The 19,695-nt window shown below is 40.7% G+C and overlaps 2 protein-coding genes across 5 annotated transcripts; both read right to left on the bottom strand.

Moving 5' to 3' along the window:
* Window positions 1–1,159: 1,159 nt before the first annotated feature.
* herpud2 (HERPUD family member 2) lies at window positions 1,160–9,158 on the bottom strand. Of its 3 annotated transcripts, none has more exons than XM_047362030.1 (8): window positions 9,032–9,158; window positions 6,674–6,739; window positions 5,470–5,527; window positions 5,069–5,238; window positions 3,938–4,063; window positions 3,435–3,758; window positions 2,586–2,697; window positions 1,160–1,906 (listed from the first exon to the last, which is right to left on the bottom strand). In XM_047362030.1, exons 2-8 carry the CDS (start codon window positions 6,685–6,687, stop codon window positions 1,736–1,738), a joined length of 975 nt encoding a protein of 324 aa, XP_047217986.1. In that variant the 5' UTR covers window positions 6,688–6,739; window positions 9,032–9,158; the 3' UTR covers window positions 1,160–1,735. The 3 variants fall into 3 exon arrangements, with proteins under 3 accessions (XP_047217986.1, XP_047217984.1, XP_047217985.1); XM_047362028.1 differs by having other exon boundaries at window positions 5,470–5,571; window positions 9,032–9,105; XM_047362029.1 differs by having other exon boundaries at window positions 5,470–5,568; window positions 9,032–9,098.
* A 4,663-nt stretch (window positions 9,159–13,821) lies between these two features.
* pkdc (protein kinase-like domain containing) lies at window positions 13,822–15,880 on the bottom strand. 2 transcript variants are annotated; one of them, XM_047361410.1, is made up of 3 exons: window positions 15,810–15,880; window positions 15,237–15,711; window positions 13,822–14,566 (listed from the first exon to the last, which is right to left on the bottom strand). In XM_047361410.1, the coding sequence occupies exons 2-3, from the start codon at window positions 15,605–15,607 to the stop codon at window positions 13,975–13,977; spliced, it is 963 nt and encodes a 320-aa protein (XP_047217366.1). In that variant the 5' UTR covers window positions 15,608–15,711; window positions 15,810–15,880; the 3' UTR covers window positions 13,822–13,974. The 2 variants fall into 2 exon arrangements, with proteins under 2 accessions (XP_047217366.1, XP_047217367.1); XM_047361411.1 differs by having other exon boundaries at window positions 15,237–15,621; window positions 15,810–15,878.
* Between the last annotated feature and the right edge of the window lie 3,815 nt (window positions 15,881–19,695).

Raw genomic sequence — 19,695 nt, forward strand, 5'->3', positions numbered from 1 at the left:
GGGGTCACTGTTTAGAGTGGCGCTACTTTCCGTATGAATATCTGTACCTATACGCCGCTAGTTTGCATTGTTATTATTTTAGGAAAGAAAGTCAAACAAATTGACATTAGGACCTAGGTTTCTAACACCGTTTGCAATTTGACAAGATTTGAAAACAAAAATACAGAAAAATTTGGAAATGGATGGAAAATTGCGAAGGAAAACCCCAACTTCTAGTAAGAAAAACTGTTGCAAAATACAAGCACATCCTGTATGCCTTTTCTTCCCAATATTTCTTTAAATAAAAGCCTCTACAGTTTGTAACCTGTTTCTATATCGGATTCTTTATTAGAATAAGGAGTCTTAAATCACTCCAAAGCTTCTAAGCGTATTTAAAATTTTTCTTTTTTGGTTGGAAACATGATCCGCATGAATAATCAAGACTACAGTTATCTTCTTGGTATTTCTACCTACCCCTTTTTGATAAATCAAAACAGACCAAGATCTTGACACACAAAAATCTGGGAGCAATAAGAGAACCTGCTGCCTAAGTAAAGTGAAACTCACAACCTCTTTGCTGCACTAACACCAAATTGACTAACAAGTAGCTCTTTTGTATGTTAAAATTATTGTGCCACTATGGCTTTATTCAGATATTCTCATTATATTGTCCTGTATGGTTCATGAGATAAAGAAAGTCCAAGAAATCACCGTCACATGTGCAGAATGACAGCTGAATTATTAGGATTTTTATCTCCAAGGTTTTTTGTTTTGCATCAAACAAACTACAATGACAGCCTTCATTGTAGTTTGTTTCACTTCTTGCAAATTAGGAGTTATTCAAACCTCCTAAAAATTACTTTTAGCATTAAGAAGGACATGATGGTGTTTAAAGATGCTGCTTAGTCACAATATTCACATTTATCTTCTGTATCTGGATTAATATTCTTTAAAAAATATCTGATGTTCATTTAATATTTTTGTGGCTCTGGTCTGCTCCGCATTTTGTGTTTTTTGCATCCAACACAATTATAAAAATATTTTGCATAACTGCTTTAAATCTAGTCAAGACATAAGAAGCTTTTAAAAAAACAGTTTCTCCTAAACACACCCAACAACAAGACATGTGTGAAGCTGCTGCCATCTGTAGGACACCTAAAGAACTACACAACATAAGCAGTTAATTTCTGTATGCAGGCACAACTTTATTCATAAAAGCATATATCCTGGAATTATAGATGCATATATTTACTTGTGTAAATAGATGATAAAGTGTAAAATACTGAGCTTCAGTAGCTGTAATGTCTATATACACCCTGTGTACAAATGGAAAGGTCGTACAGAAGGGTTTTTTCCATAAGGACGAACTCCCTCTCAATCTAGGGAGGTTTTCTGAAGTATCTTTTATTTCAGTCACATGTCTCAGAAAAATAAAGAAAAAAAATCCATAATTGTGACTCCATCGCTGCACGGAATCGGAGACAGCTCCGTTCTGCGTCTTGACATCGCCATCTTTTCCTTCACAGTTGGGACATTTACTCCAAAGACATTTTATTTTTTCATTTCTCAGTTCCTTCACTGTCGTACTTTCAGCAGTGACACTTTGAATCTTTTAGTAGAAGTTGTCGACTGGATCAACCGGCTGTCACTGTGCTATCGGACTCAAGTGATTCTTCAAGGTGTTTTTGGGGGCTGTGAGGATGAAGGTTGAAAACTGTAGAGCGGTACCTGCTGGCAGGAGGAAGAAAGTGTAGTCCTAGTTAGCCGGGTGGGGCTGAACTTCAGGGAAGAGTGAGGTGAAGAAGGCGCTGATGAAGGACCATGCAACGACAAGGATGTTTGGCTCTGGCACGGCAGGACCCTGAGGCCGATCTCCATTTTCTCCACCACTTTCATCATCCTCCATCCCCTCATCCATTAGTCGTTCCTGGGACACAGTCAGACAATCACATATTTACTGTCTTCCTTGCTGAACATTGAACAGGCAAAGTTACTATAATTACATTTTTTGCATGATCCTGTTGAATGATGATGTTGTTCTAATAAACTAAGACTGTGTACACAAACTAGTTTGTACTCAGCCTGCAGCTGCTTTACCACTGAGCTCTAAAAACAGGTAAAGAGGGGGAGGCGGATGCTGCTGATGTCACTTGCTGGTTCTCTTATGCCAACTTTAAGAGGGGCTAGTTCTTACAGCCATATGCTTATATTATTATTATATTATTGAAGTGTTTTGGCATAGATCACCGATCATGAGGTATGAATAAATACATTTGCATGTCAGCAGGGTCTCAATCACAATGAAAGTGTGTAGTCAGTATTATGTATGTGATTTACTGACATATGCTTGCATTCATTGCATTCTTCTACTTCTAACAAAGTGTTAAAATAGGAGTCAGAGATATCAAAGAAATCAATGTAATTTTTTTTCTTACATATGTCGATACGTTTATAGGAATAAAGCTTGAAAAGTCAATTCTTAAATATTTAAAAGAAGCCATAAATATAGGGAATTATGCAGGTTATAGATAGGAATCTATCTGGCAGTGGATCTCATCTGTTGGCCCAGACAGAACAATGATACTTAAAAATACATTTAAACTCACAATTTCCTGCATGTCCTGTAGCCTCTGTGCTTCTCCTGGAGGAGGGCCGGCCCGTTCTTCTCCTCTGACCTCCTGCTGCTCTGGTCTGAAGGGAAACCACCGAGCCTGGTGCCTGAAACCATGAACAGCCTCTTAAGCTTTACCTAAAGTTATTATTTGTTGTCAGTACCTCAAAAACTAGAATGTCATGCATAAATATTTATTTGTACAGTCTCCAAGAGAGCCCACTGCTATGCATATTTTATTTAAACCACTGCCTCAGCACACCTGGCTTTAGATATCCAATTTGTTTATGCTGAAAAACTGGAAAGTTAAGAAGGTTCTGGAAACCATGTTTTTCATACATGTCCTTATTTCCCCCACACTTATCCTGACTTGGAAAAGGCTAAAAGCAAATTCCATATTTTTTAAGACAATGTAGGAACCATTATACATGTGAAAATGTACCAAACATAACACACATTGGCACCAATAGAACTGTATTTTCGCACAAGGTGATAGCCAAACAGATATTAGGAATGCAGACCTCAACATTCCTAGAGCAGTGTGGGGTCGTTCTCATTGAGAACACAACAAAAAAAGCCAAAGATATAAAGAAGACCTTTGGAATGGCTTTACAGAAAAGTACAACAAAACCTTCTCCAACTGCATCAAAGAAGAAAGGTGGTCATATCTATACTTTTTTTTTAGCTCATTAAACTCTGCTCTAGCTTTATTCGCAGGGCTTTAATGCCTGTTAGCATCAGTGTCAATAAATGACTAAAAGGTCCCATTTTCCTGACGCTGTGTAAAGAAATTAGGTGTGGGTCAAGACTTTTTGACAGTACTGCGTATGAAGGAGTGACTTACAAGAAGACGAGCAACATGGCACCAACCACCATGACGAAGCGGCTAAAGGAGGAGTAGAAGTAAACAATGCTTAGCAGAACACCAGCACGTGACACCGTGTACAACCAGTCCAGCCAGTCCCGGTTCAGCTCGTCATCATTTAACACCGCACCACCCTGTGCATTCATTTGGATAGGGTTGGCGGGTAGGTTCTCTTGAAGAGGGTTCTGGGCTGGGTTAGGGCCCAGTGGAGGCTGCAGGGCTTCATTGGGCTGGGCGGGCTGAGGGGGTGATGAGGAGGGAGGAGAAGTGCTGGGAGGCTGCGACGCAGCTACTGCTGCCTGACTACAGGGAGGAAGTGAGGAAAAAAAATTAAACTACATGAAATAATGCCGACATTCAGACAGATACAAGATTTCACCGACAAAACAGTAAATTAGTAGTTACGATAGTGGGTAAATTGTAAATTCCATTGGGAAGCGTGCTTGCACAATAAGGTGGTAGAGATGAGCTCCAACACTTACTATTGCATATAGTAGTGGCGTGCGTACATCTGCTGCCACCACAGCATCTGCATGGGCATATAGGCTGGATGGGTTGGCATGCTGGCCGGGAGGCCGCCTTGTAGGGGGACCTGCGCTGCATCTGGGCTGTGGAATAGTTTTATATTATTATTTAATACTTCAACAATGAGCCAAAAAATTATAAAACACACAGCATTACAAAATACAATTTAACTTCAGAGTGTTGCCAGAAATTCCTCTCAATGTGAAATTTATGGAAGTGACACCCATTTTAAAGTTATTTCCAGTCTCCAACCACACTTCCCTTCTGTAAATTAATCAGTGTGTTCCTGAGAATCTTCTACTGTTTAAGTCTTCTTTTAATCGCATATATGGTCCAAGTGACTGGGTTAGTGTCTGGTACTTCCTAAAGCTTATGCAGTTTCTCCAAAAAAAAACTCTAGGGAAACTTTTCATGGTGTAAAAAGAGGAATTAAGTCACTCCAATGATCAGATGAACAATCAGCGGTTTCCAACTCTAAGAAGAAAAACAATTACTTAACAATAACTTAAAGTAATATTACAGCAACATTATTTATACCAATAAAGCAGAAACAGAATGTTATCAGAATAAAACCGATATTAAAAACAACATAAAAACCTGAAAACAGAGGGGCCCAGTCTGTCACCTGACCTGATTCAAACTGAAAAACTACAGAAAGAACCCGAAACCAGAATGCATAGAACCGGCCCTCAAAACCTCCAGGATTTGAGACCAGTGTGTAGAAATGTGGGTCAAATATTAAACCGGAGCAATGCATGAGACTGGCTTCTTCATACAGGTGACATTTTGGAGCTCTCATTACCAACAAAGGCTCTTCTACTAAACAGTAAATACATTTCAGAAATCACAATCAGTTCTTATTGCTTTTGTGATTTCACTTCAGCAAACATAACTTCTTTTATGGAGCTTTTTCTTTTCATTTCAGTGGGTTATTTGGGTTGTTACTAACATTTGGTGTGAATTTAAAATGAATAGGCCCGTTACAAACATAAATACTGAGAAGAGTTTTATTGGTGTGTATTGTGGTTTTATGTAATATTTATGTTTATTGTTTGCTTTTGGGTTAACGTAATGTTTAACCTGCATACCAGTGAGGGACACCAGGGGTGGTCTGAGGGTCGTAGGAGGGAATGCCACTGCGATTCCTCAACCCATCATACATCCCTGGGGGAGAGGAAGAGGCAGAGGAAGAAGAGGCTGACTGGCTGTCCAGATTTGGTGCCGAGGCAGGTGAGGAGGAGCTGGTGCTGTCTGAACTCTGAAAAAAACATAACACCAATATTACCAAAACGCATTACATGACAGCTATGGAGAAGACAGGCTTGACTGATCAAACGGTACAAAACTGACTCAAAAGCAGCAAAATCTAAAATAACCTCCAAAAAGTCAAAACCTTGCAGCTTTCTGATAATTTGAACAAGATGTCACAGAAAAACATTTCACTAGATCTGACTGTTCTTCAACACATGAAAGTTTCATGTTTACTCACGTTGGATTCAGAAGCCGAGGAGTTGGAGGATCTGTGAGGCATTTGAGAGCTTGAGGGACTAAGAGAAGGACATACTGGATGCATCACGTGGTATTCATCCTGCTGGAGGTTTGACCAAGCAACAGACAACCAAATGATTTAAGAGATGAGAAAGGATAGGCAGCAAAAAACCCGGAGACAAAGCCAGAAACAGAGGAAGAGGGGAGATTAGAGTGGAACAGGATGGCAGTCCCACACAATAAACCCCTTTTGTTTGTAACACAAGATCAGCCATTGTTTGGCAGGCAGCCGGTTTCAGTTCTCCAACAAAGAAGCATGCATAGCAACTAAACCAACACCCCTGCAGTTCACCAGGTCCTAAAACAAGCTGCATCTGTGAAATAAATGCTTGGGTCATTAAAACTCTTAAATGTATTAATAATGGACTGAAGCCCTAAAACGGCAGTATGAGAGTATGTTGCTGAACCACTGCAAATGTTTTCACACCAAAGACTTCCAATGTTACAATGATGTCGTGTGGCTGACGTTAGCAAAATCTGTTCAAATACATAAAAGGTTTAGATTTATTCCTGCTTGTGTGATCTGTAAATCAGAAAAAGGTCATGCTGCCATGTTAGACCAGTTCCATGCAGAAATTACAGGAACATTATCCCTGTAAGAGGTAACTAAATTTCACCTGGTAGATATAACTGCACAAGGTCAGTTTCATTTAGAAAAAAAGAGAAATGAAGCCAAAAGTCTTAATGAGGCTGCAAAACAGATTGGGGTCCAGCTCAGAGACACTTGTCAAATAACTGACAGATAAACTTAGCAGATGTGCGCCATGATAACACAACAATTTGGACTTTTCAACCATCCCAAATCATCAGTAATTTATCCCAAAAACCCAGATTTAACAAACAGAACCTTACAAAACACACAAATATGGACATAAAAATAAAACTCACCTGTCATCAAACAGGATACTTTAATACACAAATTACATTAAAGAGTGCAACTGTGCACCAAACAGTAACAATATTGCTGCCTTTATGTTTTTAAACATAAAGGCAGCATTTCTCAGTCTTTCAGTGATGGTGGGGGAAACTGACTGGACATCAAAAGTAATTATTCCAAACAATATTAATCAGTTTATATTATTTTTATGGTGTGAAGTGTGAAAGCAGAACGCATCACCTGCAGATTATGTGAAAGTATCATTTACCTCTGTGATCCCATTGTGGTCTTGAAGAAGCCTTTCTCAGTAAATCAGCTCCAGTTTTTCAGAAAGCTGAACAACAAACAGCACAGTGCTGGTATGAGGAAGTGGACAGCCCACAGCAGAACCCATCAATAACACCAAGGGCAACTAAAATCCCCATTTAGGCAAGCCTAACAAGTGTCCTAAGCTGACGATTAAAAATGTAGTGTTTTTGCTATTTTACTGTGATTGTTCAGAGCATTATAACTTAAATTCGAGAGCAACAGGAATGGTGAAAAACAACTCAGGTTCTCAACTTGCTTAAAACTTTGTCTACTTCAGTTTTTTTTTGGCTCTGACAAGCAAGTCGACTTCAATGTCTTTTACACAGCATGCAGTAGGTTCGTTCCAGTGATGGACCACATGTTCTAGTCGCTGTTTGAATCTCCTGACATTTTGTTGAGGCTTAAATTAGGTTAGAAATGTACCTCCAGGTTGCTTACATACATAACAGTAATGGTGCTGATCAACAGATGAGCTGAGTTTTCTTGGAACAGGACATAAGAGATAAAACTAAAGAACATAACGAACACAATGAAAATTTGCTGAAAAATTACATTTATTTATTTTTTCAATAAGGAAGCTTGTGATTTAAGCCCTTTTATGATTTAACTTTGTAAGCAAATACATTGGATTCCACGTTTGTCAAAAAGTAAAACAGAAAAACTAAGACAAGCCGATTTAATCTATAAGTCTTAGAACATACTGAAAGATCTACGTTTATGATGTCAGTTGAGCACACTGTTCCTGTTTAAATTATCCCAGCTATGCTATAATTTGAATATCAATAACAAAATCTGTAAATGTTTGTATGATGCTATTTTCTATTATTAACATGCATGTTTGGCTACTGCTACTAAAAAAGGAACATGTGTTTTTGATGTGTATGCTAAAACGTAAAAGAAAATTGATTTAAAAAATGCTGCCTCTGATGAGGTGAATTGTAGCTAATGTAGCCAAATATGTTTTAGCCGCTTCATGTTAACAGTAGTTCAGAGACTTCCTGGCACTAGACAGATTCAATGTGAGGCATCAGATTGACATGTTGTGTACAGTGGCTTACACTAGCATATGGGTTTATATTGCAAAGCATATTCTGGGTATCTGACACATCTGTACGGGCACATTGTTGGCTATTTTCCAAAATAATAATATGGAAACGGAAGTGATCGGCTGTATGTGGCTGACCACAAGGCTTAGTTCATAAGAAACCAGTTCTATGTATAACTCATAACAGCCTAATGCTTTTAGGCAAATATATCAAACCCTTTCAGGTAATGTGGTCCTGAGATTTCATTTAGAAGTATCGACTTTTTCCTGAAAGTGTCATTTACTGCCATCTTTATTTGCTCTGACAAGGATAAAACTTGTTTTTCAGAATATATTTCTGAGAAACAAATGTGTTTACATCTTAAAATATGAAATTTAGAACAACAGACAAAACAAATTAGGGGGAAAATTGCACCTCAGCAGATTAAAAAAATAAAATGAGAATATAGCTTTCATAGGGCGCTACTTAGCATTATAAACTGAAAGTAAATAAATGAAGAACGCATTGTTTGTTTCTTCTTGAGTTTTCTCTATTTTCTCTAACCCTTTTCAGCTGTTTATCTGTCTAGTTTCAGAAAATAATGTGCAAATAAAATAGTTTAGCTTGAAAGTTTACAGTATTTAAGACTTTGAAAAACCCCTAAATCTTATTATATCAACCAAAATCTAATCACCTGTCTCTAACCATAAAATACAGATTTTGGAGACACTAGGAGATACATTTTACCGCTTTATGGAATTGTGAAAAATAACCAATTATTACATAATAATATACAATAGTGGGGAAAATACAAAACTGATATGTGGAAAGATGTTTGTTGCTGCCCTGTATTTGATAACCACTTTTTTGTAGAAATAGGCAAACAAATGACAAAACAGAAACTAAACGTTACTGGGGCATAGTTTCCCAGTCTGTTGACACTAACTGCTACCTGCCATGTTTGTTACATTAGCTTTACCTGTTATAACAGCTCGATAATTGTAAATCGTCTCACAAAAAGCCAGACGCTGTGAGGGAAACCGCTAACAATAGCTAACTTAGCAACTTGCTCATTTCCAAATCAAAGCCTCTGTGTATTTTTCTAAAGGAAAATTTAAAGTTTAAAAGCAGTTTAGTTTCTATTTCGACCTTTTTCACGAATCCTCAGTTAGCTTGCTAGCTAGTTAGCTATGCGTTAGCGATGCGTTCATGCTGACAGATCGTTACCTCATTGACAACACATGTATCCGTCTAATTTTTACATAAATATCAAGAAAGTTGTGTTTCTGTACCTGTTTCCTCCACTCGTCTCCTCGTTCCTGCACGGCTCGGTCTCGCCAGCCTTGTTGTAGTAATGTCGACTGTGAGCGGAAATCACGTGACCACTACCTTCATAACAGCTGATTTATGACGTCAAAGAGCTTCCTGGTTGGCCATGTTGGAGGACACACACAGACGGAAGCGACAGCCGGACACTGCTGGTTGTTGTTCTTCATGGGCTCACGATGCCAAGTTTCTGTGCTATAGTCGGCTGTGGAAACCGGGGACAAAGGGACGTGAAGAGCTTCTTTCGGTTACCCGCGGTCATCACAAACCAGGGCGAGAAAACGGAGGAGTTATCCACACGGAGGCGATGTTTGTGGTTGTCAAGAATAGCGCGGGATAATCTGCGAGATTCAACGCTGCCCTACGTCCGCGTCTGCTCGGATCACTTCCTATCAGGTTAGTATTACTGTTTGTAACCCTGCTTGTTTCCGACAGTGTTGAATTAAAAATGTTATACTATTGTTGTCAGGTGTGGAAATGTGTTTTTTTTTTTACTAGTCCCTCTTTACAGGTGGGTTTTAACTCCAAACTTGTTTTCAACAATTGTCAAATAAAACCTTTTTCAAATAGTTCTTCTTAGAGATGCAGCAATAAATAAGCCAGGAATGAAAAGGTCCTGTTTAATAAATGCTTTAAATCTAATCTATAAACACATCGTCTAACATTTTTAAATAGCAGAATGAGTAATGCTTTTGATGGATGATATGTGGATAATCTTATTCCTACTATAGTTTTATTTTTACTACATCTGTGTCCTGACTGTTTCCATTAAACCTTGTTTTAACTTTTTGATTCTAATCCCAGAGACCGGTTAGATGTAGATGTTTTTCAAAATCATTGCAAAACACTAATCAGGAATAACATTATGATCTATGATCAGGTGAAGTGAAAAACACAGATAATCTCATAATCATGGCACCTGTTGAACGCATTGTCCTCAAAGGGGGTGTGTTAGAAGCAGAAAAAATGTACATCCTTTCATCCATTCATTTTCTATACCCGCTTCTTCCATACTGGGTCACGGGGGAGCTGGTGCCTATCTCCAGTGGTCTACAGGCGAGAGGCGGGATACACCCTGGTCAGGTCGCCAGTCCATCACAGGGCACACATGGCAACATAGAGACACAGGATAAACAACTATGCACGCACTCATCCCTAAAGACAATTGAGAGAGACCAATTAACCTAACAGTCATGTTTTTGGACTGTGGGAGAAAGCTGGAGTACCTGGAGAGAACCAACGCATGCACGGGGAGAACATGCAAACTCCATGCAGAAAGACCACTGCCCGGGAGTCAAACCCATTCAGCTGGACCCTGCCTTAAACCTAAAATGGTTCAGGATTAGTTTGAGGACCACAAGAATGAGCTTGGGGTATTGGATTGGCCTCCTTATTACCCAGATCTTTATCCAACCTAGCATCTGGGGGAATGTGCTGTACAAACATACAGCTCCCATGATTTAAAGGATCTCTTGCTAGCATATTGATGCCTGATACCACAGCACAGCTTCAGGGGTCTAGTGGAGTCCACACCTCGATGTGTCGGAGCTGTTTTGGTGGCAAAAGGGGGACACAATTGTGTGTGGTGTACATCAGTTATATAAATGTCCAGTATGGCCAGGGTTAAATAATTAATAAAACTAAATTAAATAAAACTCCAAAAGGGCCTTACATAGATATGAGTCATGCCAGTGTTTCTAGCTGATTAGATGGCATATTTGTCTATATACGGGAGTTCTTGAGATAGTTTAAAAGAGTATTGCAAAAAAACGGTCACACAGGACCAATTATGTTTTCTTGTTACCCCTATTTTGGTACAATAAAATGAGAGCAAGGTGCTGCAGGGTTAGTGGTTTTATTTAATTTAGCTGTTTTTCATTCATGCACAAAGTGAAACATGTATTGATGAATTGTTTTTCCTTCTAGGCCGACCTTCTGCTCTGTACAACGATTCCAGCCCAGATTGGGCACCTTCTAGAAAGCTTGGCGATGACCTGATGCAGGAGGCAACCACTCCCAACAGTAGAAAGCGTTGCAGAAGAGACAATGTTTTAGAGCAGGTTGCTGCTTCAGCGCTGCTTGATCTAGGTGTTGCCTCTCATGAAGAAAATAATGAACATAGGAAATCGGTTAAGGTTCAGACTGATCTTGCCTCTGAATCTATCACTGCAATGCAGATGGAGATAAAGAGACTTATGGAGGAAAACAGAACTTTAAGGGAGTATATTGCAGCTCTAAAATTAAAGGAGTTTTAATTTGAGTGACTTGTGAAAGTAAAAAGAATAAAATGTATAACCTTGCACATAACCGCTGTGTTTTACTTTGTTTAGGCCTCTGATCCATGTCCTCTCAAATTAGATAATGATTGTTTATGCTCTCATCTGTAAAAGCTCAGTTTTCCATCAACACTGCCTATTTCCTCTCCTCATCTGTGCTTCCATCACTCTGTGACGTTCAGCATTGTAGGCAATGTCATTTGTGTCCTGTTTTAGCATCTGTTGCCACGAGACTCTGTCCGACTGTCAATATATTAAATGAGGAAAAATGCAAGTTCATAACACTTGATTATATGAGCCAACTATTATTGTACTCCAAACAGTCCTTTGCAATATGAATATTGCACACACTGATATTGTGATGACGATATACAGGTCCTTCTCAAAATATTAGCATATTGTGATAAAGTTCATTATTTTCCATAATGTAATGATGAAAATTTAACATTCATATATTTTAGATTCATTGCACACTAACTGAAATATTTCAGGTCTTTTATTGTCTTAATACGGATGATTTTGGCATACAGCTCATGAAAACCCAAAATTCCTATCTCACAAAATTAGCATATTTCATCCGACCAATAAAAGAAAAGTGTTTTTAATACAAAAAATGTCAACCTTCAAATAATCATGTACAGTTATGCACTCAATACTTGGTCGGGAATCCTTTTGCAGAAATGACTGCTTCAATGCGGCGTGGCATGGAGGCAATCAGCCTGTGGCACTGCTGAGGTCTTATGGAGGCCCAGGATGCTTCGATAGCGGCCTTTAGCTCATCCAGAGTGTTGGGTCTTGAGTCTCAACGTTCTCTTCACAATATCCCACAGATTCTCTATGGGGTTCAGGTCAGGAGAGTTGGCAGGCCAATTGAGCACAGTGATACCATGGTCAGTAAACCATTTACCAGTGGTTTTGGCACTGTGAGCAGGTGCCAGGTCGTGCTGAAAAATGAAATCTTCATCTCCATAAAGCTTTTCAGCAGATGGAAGCATGAAGTGCTCCAAAATCTCCTGATAGCTAGCTGCATTGACCCTGCCCTTGATAAAACACAGTGGACCAACACCAGCAGCTGACACGGCACCCCAGACCATCACTGACTGTGGGTACTTGACACTGGACTTCTGGCATTTTGGCATTTCCTTCTCCCCAGTCTTCCTCCAGACTCTGGCACCTTGATTTCCGAATGACATGCAGAATTTGCTTTCATCCAAAAAAAGTACTTTGGACCACTGAGCAACAGTGCAGTGCTGCTTCTCTGTAGCCCAGGTCAGGCGCTTCTGCCGCTGTTTCTGGTTCAAAAGTGGCTTGACCTGGGGAATGCGGCACCTGTAGCCCATTTCCTGCACACGCCTGTGCACGGTGGCTCTGGATGTTTCTACTCCAGACTCAGTCCACTGCTTCCGCAGGTCCCCCAGGGTCTGGAATCGGCCCTTCTCCACAATCTTCCTCAGGGTCCGGTCACCTCTTCTTGTTGTGCAGCGTTTTCTGCCACACTTTTTCCTTCCCACAGACTTCCCACTGAGGTGCCTTGATACAGCACTCTGGGAACAGCCTATTTGTTCAGAAATTTCTTTCTGTGTCTTACCCTCTTGCTTGAGGGTGTCAATAGTGGCCTTCTGGACAGCAGTCAGGTCGGCAGTCTTACCCATGATTGGGGTTTTGAGTGATGAACCAGGCTGAGAGTTTTAAAGGCCTCAGGAATCTTTTGCAGGTGTTTAGAGTTAACTGGTTGATTCAGATGATTAGGTTCATAGCTCGTTTAGAGACCCTTTTAATGATATGCTAATTTTGTGAGATAGGAATTTTGGGTTTTCATGAGCTGTATGCCACAATCATCCATATTAAGACAATAAAAGACCTGAAATATTTCAGTTAGTGTGCAATGAATCTAAAATATATGAATGTTAAATTTTCATCATGACATTATGGAAAATAATGAACTTTATCACAATATGCTAATATTTTGAGAAGGACCTGTATTTGTAAAAATGTTGTGCAGATTTAATTGGGCATTCCATCATAAGCTGTTCTAAAGGCTTCTCTAAATCCTGTTGAAAATATAGGCCCTATGCTCGCAAGCCAAGTCCATGCCCCTTTGACAAAAATGGAAACATTTACACCCAACATGATTAATTTTCTTGGGTTGGGGAATAAAGAAGTTGATTTTCATACTTTGGGTCCGTAGTGGATTCTCTTTCAGAATGCCAAGAGATGACTCACCTTCTCAGTGAACCTTGTAGCTCTCTGACAAAAACATTCTCATACAAGACCTAAATCTTCATATTTTATGTGTCTCTGGCCAAGAGGGATTGATTTGTTTTCATGTTTCTAATGTAGGAATAAGAGTTAAGGTGTAAAAATCTAAGTGAATGTTGAAAATATTAATGTTTAACAGACTTTTTAAACTTACATGTATAACAATTCTTTTTCGAAAATATACAAGCGATTTTTGATTAAGAATAGTTCTGGTGAACAAGCATTTTTTAAGTATTTATTATCCGCAGCTGACTGAGCAACATGTTAGACAGTACACAGTGAAGGAACGTGCTTGAAGGTGCTTGTTTGGGTGGCACTTTCAATAAGAATCCTCATTCAGTTTACATTATGGAACCTAAGAACTGTAGTTCTGATTACTGCTTCAGTTTGTGAAGAACCTCCTTGGTCAGCTTCTCACTGTATCGGTTGATTTTCCAGTGTCCCGGCATCCATCCCAGCAGAAAACGATGGAAGTCCGTCCATGCGAAGGCAAACATCTCTCTCCACTCTTTCTCAAGAGCATTAAAGTTCACATCTTTTTTAACAAACACCTTCAGTTCTGTGAAATAGTGGTCCAACAATCCCGGTACCCGTTTTTCACATTCCCTCTCATCCATGCAGCTGCCGAGGAAATAAACAACATCTTTCATCCCACAGCCGCCGCCGACATATTGAAAGTCTACGGCAGCCACTTCGAGTTTGCTCTTGGAGAAGCAGAAGTTAGCCAGCTTGGCGTCTCCGTGAACGATGGTTTTAAAGTGACACTCATTGAGGAGCCTGTCGATGTCACCCGCTGCTGCTTTGAGCTCGGCATCGTCCATGGCTTCCAGCTCATCCGGCCGGGTCTCCAGGTGCCAGTAGGTGCCAACAGGCCACAGACCCTCTGGGGCCACGCCCAAGAAGAGAGCATGGAAGTGGGCGAGCCAGCTCAGACATGTTCTTATTTCTTTGTCCTTAATGCAGGTCCTATAAATTTAAACAATACATCCATCATTAAAAATCATGTTATTTCAGCCATGGTCTCTGAGATCTGGAAAATTAAATACTTTATTTGTAACTAGTTCTGTACTGCATCTACTTTAAGAATTGTTCTGAAAGTGATGAAATCTAGTTTTCTTACTACAGATCAAAGGAAGGTGGATTAACATCCTGGTACTGTGGCCCTGAAGTCCCAAGTTTATTAATAGTTTTGATGTAAATAAAATTTAAAAATAAAGATAAATCAACCTTCCTGCTGTTAGTAAGGCAATGCGATGTTATACATTTTCACTTAATGGTGAGACGTATGTAACACTGTAACAGTCATTCTAAATACCACTTGATTGAATTTCTATATTCTGAGTGTATACTGCACTGTTACTGGAGTTAATTATTGTTTATAAAATATTTGACAGGTATGACAATATGGGAATGTGTCCAGTTCAGAGGCAGAGAAGGAAGGAAGTGAAAGGTCAGACGATGCCAACAACAGAGACATGATACAGTTTGCTCAAAGATTATCTAATTATAATGTTTTTCATTATGGTGGTGTAAGTTAAACATTTACTACTGTATAAAATAGCACTTTTGATCAGCTGAAGCAATGAAAAAGATACTTTTACAATTTATTGTGTAGTTCTGTCTGTGGTGGTCATACCTTCTCAGGTCATAGCCCGCCACATCCAGATCTTCCAGCACTATCAGCATCTCGTCGCCATAGGAACGGGTGGCAAGGCAGGCAGGGATGCGACAGCTCTGATTAGTGGAATAGTTCTGGTACCAGTGGGTCTCCACCTGGTAGGACCTCACTTTACGGACGTGTGAGCGGTCCGTGTTCCAGCCGCCGGGGTGCTCTGCCTCTTCCGGAAACTTGACATGTTTGACCACCACAGAGGGCCGCCCGCAGCCCTCAAGGTGCAGCCGCACTATTTCCCCGTAACCGCTCCAAAGAGTCTGGATCTTAGCGCCAACACGCAGAGAGGAAGCACCGCATGTCTGCAGGATGAGGTCCTGGTACTCCTGCTTCATTTCCACAGACAGATCTGGACCGAAGGGATGATGGAGCGAGTCTTTAAGTCACAACATGCTGATACATTTCGCTGGAGACATTTGTTGTGGTATGATTAAACCACCTAAGCAACAACAAAGCAAAAACAAGTAGTTCTTGTAGACACTTTAATAAATAACAGAAATGTAACCTGTTCATTAAAAAAGCTAAAAATGTCAGAACCTCAGCTTCCTGATGTGGTCTCCTCTTCTTCTTCAACGGGGTTTATTAGCTCTTAGGCGCAATGGCGCCACCTACTGGACTGAAATGTAAACTGGCGGAGAAAATACATAATCCTTATTTTTGTTTCTTTACGCGCTCAATCAGTGGGATCTTGTCTATAATATTCGTAATATTTTTATTTAATTACAATTTTCTCCTTTCAGTCTACTACGCATTTAAATCTAGTATAATTCATTATTTGTTTCTAATTGAATGCAGTGGAAATATAACTCAGTTGGATGTTTGCTGTTTCAGAATCAGCTTTATTGGCCAAGTTTGTGTGCACAAATAAAGAATTAGAATTCAGTTTCACACAGACAATAAGCATACACATATAAACTTTAGAGAAAATTTAAAAAAAGATTAAAAAAAAAAAAGAACATTGCGTGGCGGACGGGGATAGTGCCTTTGGATTGGCAGACTGGGGTGGTGGTCCCCCTACATAAGAAGGGTGACCGGAGGGTGTGTTCCAACTACAGGAGGATCACACTCCTCAGCCTCCCTGGTAAGGCCTACGCCAGGGTATTGGAGAGGAAAGTCCGGCCGATAGTCGAACCCCGGCTTCAGGAGGAGCAGTGTGGTTTTTGTCCCGGCCGTGGAACACTGGACCAGCTCTATACCCTCTACAGGGTACTCGAGGGTTCATGGGAGTTTGCCCAACCGGTCCACATGTGTTTTGTGGACCTGGAGAAAGCATTTGACTGTGTCCCTCGTGATGCCCTCTGGGGGGTGCTCCAGGAGTATGGAATCAGGGGCCCTTGACTAGGGGCCATCTGATCTCTGTACAAGCGGAGCAGGAGTTTGATTCGCATTGCCGGCACTAAGTCGGACCTGTTCCCGGTGCATGTTGGACTCCGGCAGGGCTGCCCTTTGTCACTGGTCCTGTTCATAACTTTTATGGACAGGATTTCTAGGCGCAGCCAAGTGCTGGAGGGGGTCTGGTTTGGGGACCAGAGGATTTCGTCTCTTCTTTTTGCAGATGACGTGGTCCTGCTGGCCCCCTCTAGCCAAAACCTACAGCATGCACTGTGGCGGTTCGCAGCTGAGTGCGAAGCAGCTGGGAGAAAGATCAGCTCCTCCAAGTCCGAGTCCATGGTTCTCGACCAGAAAAGGGTGGCTTGTCCTCTTCAGGTCGGAGGGGAGTTCCTGCCTCAAGTGGAGGAGTTTAAGTATCTCGGGGTCTTGTTCACGAGTGAGGGAAGAATGTAGCGGGAGATCGACAGACGGATCGGTGCGGCTGCCACAGTAATGGGGGCGCTGTGCCGTTCCGTTGTGGTGAAGAGAGAGCTGAGCCGAAAAGCGAAGCTCTCGATTTACCGGTCGGTCTATGTTCCTACCCTCACCTATGGCCATGACCGAAAGAATGAGATCCCGGATACAAGCGGCGGAAAGGAGTTTCCTCCGCATGGTGGCCGGGCACTCCCTTAGAGATAGGGTGAGGAGCTCGGCCATCCGGGAGGGGCTCGGAGTAGAGCCGCTGCTCCTCCACATCGAGAGGAGCCATTTGAGGTGGCTCGGGCATCTATACCGGATGCCTCCTGGACGCCTTCCTCGGGAGGTGTTCCAGGCACGTCCCACCGGGAGGAGGCCCAGGGGACGGCCCAGGACACACTGGAGGGACTATGTCTCTCGGCTGGACTGGGAACTGGGAGGAGGTGTCTGGGGAGAGGGACGTCTGGGCATCTCTGCTGAGTCTGCTGCCCCCGCGACCCGGTCCCGCATAAAGCGGAAGACGACGAGACGATAAAAAAAGAATATGTACACATATGTGTATGCACACCAATTTTTTAAAGGCATGTTGGAATAGTGCAAAAATGCTTATTTTGTTTGACAGTGGAATAGCTGACTACTTATTTAACAATGCCTGTCCTTTACTCAGTCATTGTATGACTGTTTCTTCCTGTACATTCTTGCCTTGAACTTAAATTTTACCAACATATTTTAGTGAATTGTGTCCTGTCTCAGTGCTCTTGTCTAACCATTTACAGATGATCCTTATTCATTGACTGGGATTTTTCCATATTAAATACACTTAATGGTAATCAGTGTTTGGCTTCTTTTATGCCTACTTGAGAAGACAAAAAAAGAAACGGACAAACTTTTATTTGTACATTGATCACGCATTATGACCACTGATGGATGATTGGATTGATGATTTTGTTCTGATCATTGTGTATGTATGTTTAGGTGGCACTTTAGTTCCTCACTTATTCTTGTATTGTTTATGATGCAGTTGATGTTCTCTTACATTTTAAGACATTTCCTTAGGTATGGATTGCATCCTTGTATTTCTGTTTAGTTCCAGTCATGTTTTGATTTCACTCTTTGAGTCTGCCACAGCAATCAGTTTCATTCAGTCCACCTGCACTTTGTTAATCAGTCTCCTTGCTCCACTTGTGCCATGCCTCATACACTCACCTGCCACTTTATTAGGTACACCTAGCTAGTACCGGGTTGGACCCCTTTTGCCTTCAGAACTGCCTTGATCCTTCGTGGCATAAATTCAATAAGGTACTGGAAACATTCTTCAGAGAGTTTGGTCCATATTGACATGATAGCATCACACAGATGCTGCAGATTTGTTGGCTGCACATCCATGATGCAAATCTCCTGTTCCACCAAATCCCAAAGGTGTCACGGAGTGACATTTTTGGACTCTGTGGGTTTGTGTTTGTTTACCTTTTGCTTAGATTTTTCTATTTTGGTATTTGTATCATGTTTTTCTTTTCTCCCTTTTCCGCCTCCTAGTGTTTACTACTTAAGTTCTTTTATGGTTGTTTTCTTATTACTTTGTATGGTTTATTATTATTGTAATTATTATAGTTCTTGGTCTTCCCGCGATTCTCTAGTTTTATTTCTCTTTAGTATCTTTGCGTTTAATTGTGTTTTATTATTTGTTCCTTTGCACTCTTCTTGTTTACTAGTTTATTTTCTGTTTCCTTTCCAGTTAATTCAGTCAGTGTAGTTAGGTTTGTTTACTTTTGTATTCAGGTTTTCTTTATGGGTTCTTTGTTTGTTCTCAGGTTGTTATTATTGTTCCTATGTTCCCTCTAGTTTCTCTGTTTACTGTAGTCATGATTATACTGGTTTTCTTATTCCCCATTTGATTATTTATCTTTGTCTATAGGTTTGCTTGGTCTGTGTTTCTGTTTATTGTTTATTAGTTACTTTTCCCATACTCAGCCTTTGTATTTGTTTCACCTGTTCCTTCTGCTTCCCTGCCTCCTTGTCACACCTGTTCCGTTGATTATCTGCCTTTGTTATCTCACAGTATATAAGTTGGTTTTGTGTCTTTGTTCAGTGCTGGTTCCTTGTGTTTGTCACGCCTCGTTCTCGTCCATGATTATGCTTTGTTTTTTGCCACGCCTTGCCTTGGGAAACCTGCAGTGATTTTGCTACGTTTTTTGACTTTGTAAATAAATCTTTGAATTACAAAGATGGTCCTGCCAAGCTCTTGTCTGCACTTTGGTCCAATCCAAAACCACATCGTGACAAAAGGTGCTCTATTGGATTGAGATCTGGTGACTGTGGAGGCCATTTGAGTCCAGTGAACTCATTGTCATGTTCAAGAAACCAGTCTGAGATGATTCGTGCTTTATGACATGGTGCATTATCCTGCTGGAAGTAACCATCAGAAGATGGGTACACTGTGGTCATAAAAGGATGGACATGGTCAGCAACAATACGCAGGAAGGCTGTGGCGTTGACACGATGCTCAATTGGTACTAAGGGGCCCAAAGTGTGCCAAGAAAATATCTACCACACCATTACACCACCAGCCTGAACTGTTGATACAAGGCAGGATGGATCCATGCTTTCATGTTGTTGTTGCCAAATTCTGACCCTA

This window comes from Girardinichthys multiradiatus, chromosome 3 (genome assembly GCF_021462225.1).
Source record: "Girardinichthys multiradiatus isolate DD_20200921_A chromosome 3, DD_fGirMul_XY1, whole genome shotgun sequence".
Classification (NCBI taxonomy): domain Eukaryota; kingdom Metazoa; phylum Chordata; class Actinopteri; order Cyprinodontiformes; family Goodeidae; genus Girardinichthys; species Girardinichthys multiradiatus.

Excerpts from the sequence above, each read along its gene's own strand:
- herpud2 (XM_047362028.1), bottom strand. The coding sequence starts at position 5,553 with ATGCATCCAGTATGTCCTTCTCTTAGTCCCTCAAGCTCTCAAATGCCT. Across the intron at positions 2,698-3,434 it reads GCCATGTTGCTCGTCTTCTT|GCACCAGGCTCGGTGGTTTC; the intron begins GTAAGTCACTCC and ends TCATGGTTTCAG. Across the intron at positions 1,907-2,585 it reads TACAGGACATGCAGGAAATT|GAACGACTAATGGATGAGGG; the intron begins GTGAGTTTAAAT and ends ACTGTGTCCCAG.
- pkdc (XM_047361410.1), bottom strand. The coding sequence starts at position 15,607 with ATGAAGCAGGAGTACCAGGACCTCATCCTGCAGACATGCGGTGCTTCC. Across the intron at positions 14,567-15,236 it reads GCGGGCTATGACCTGAGAAG|GACCTGCATTAAGGACAAAG; the intron begins GTATGACCACCA and ends TTAAATTTATAG.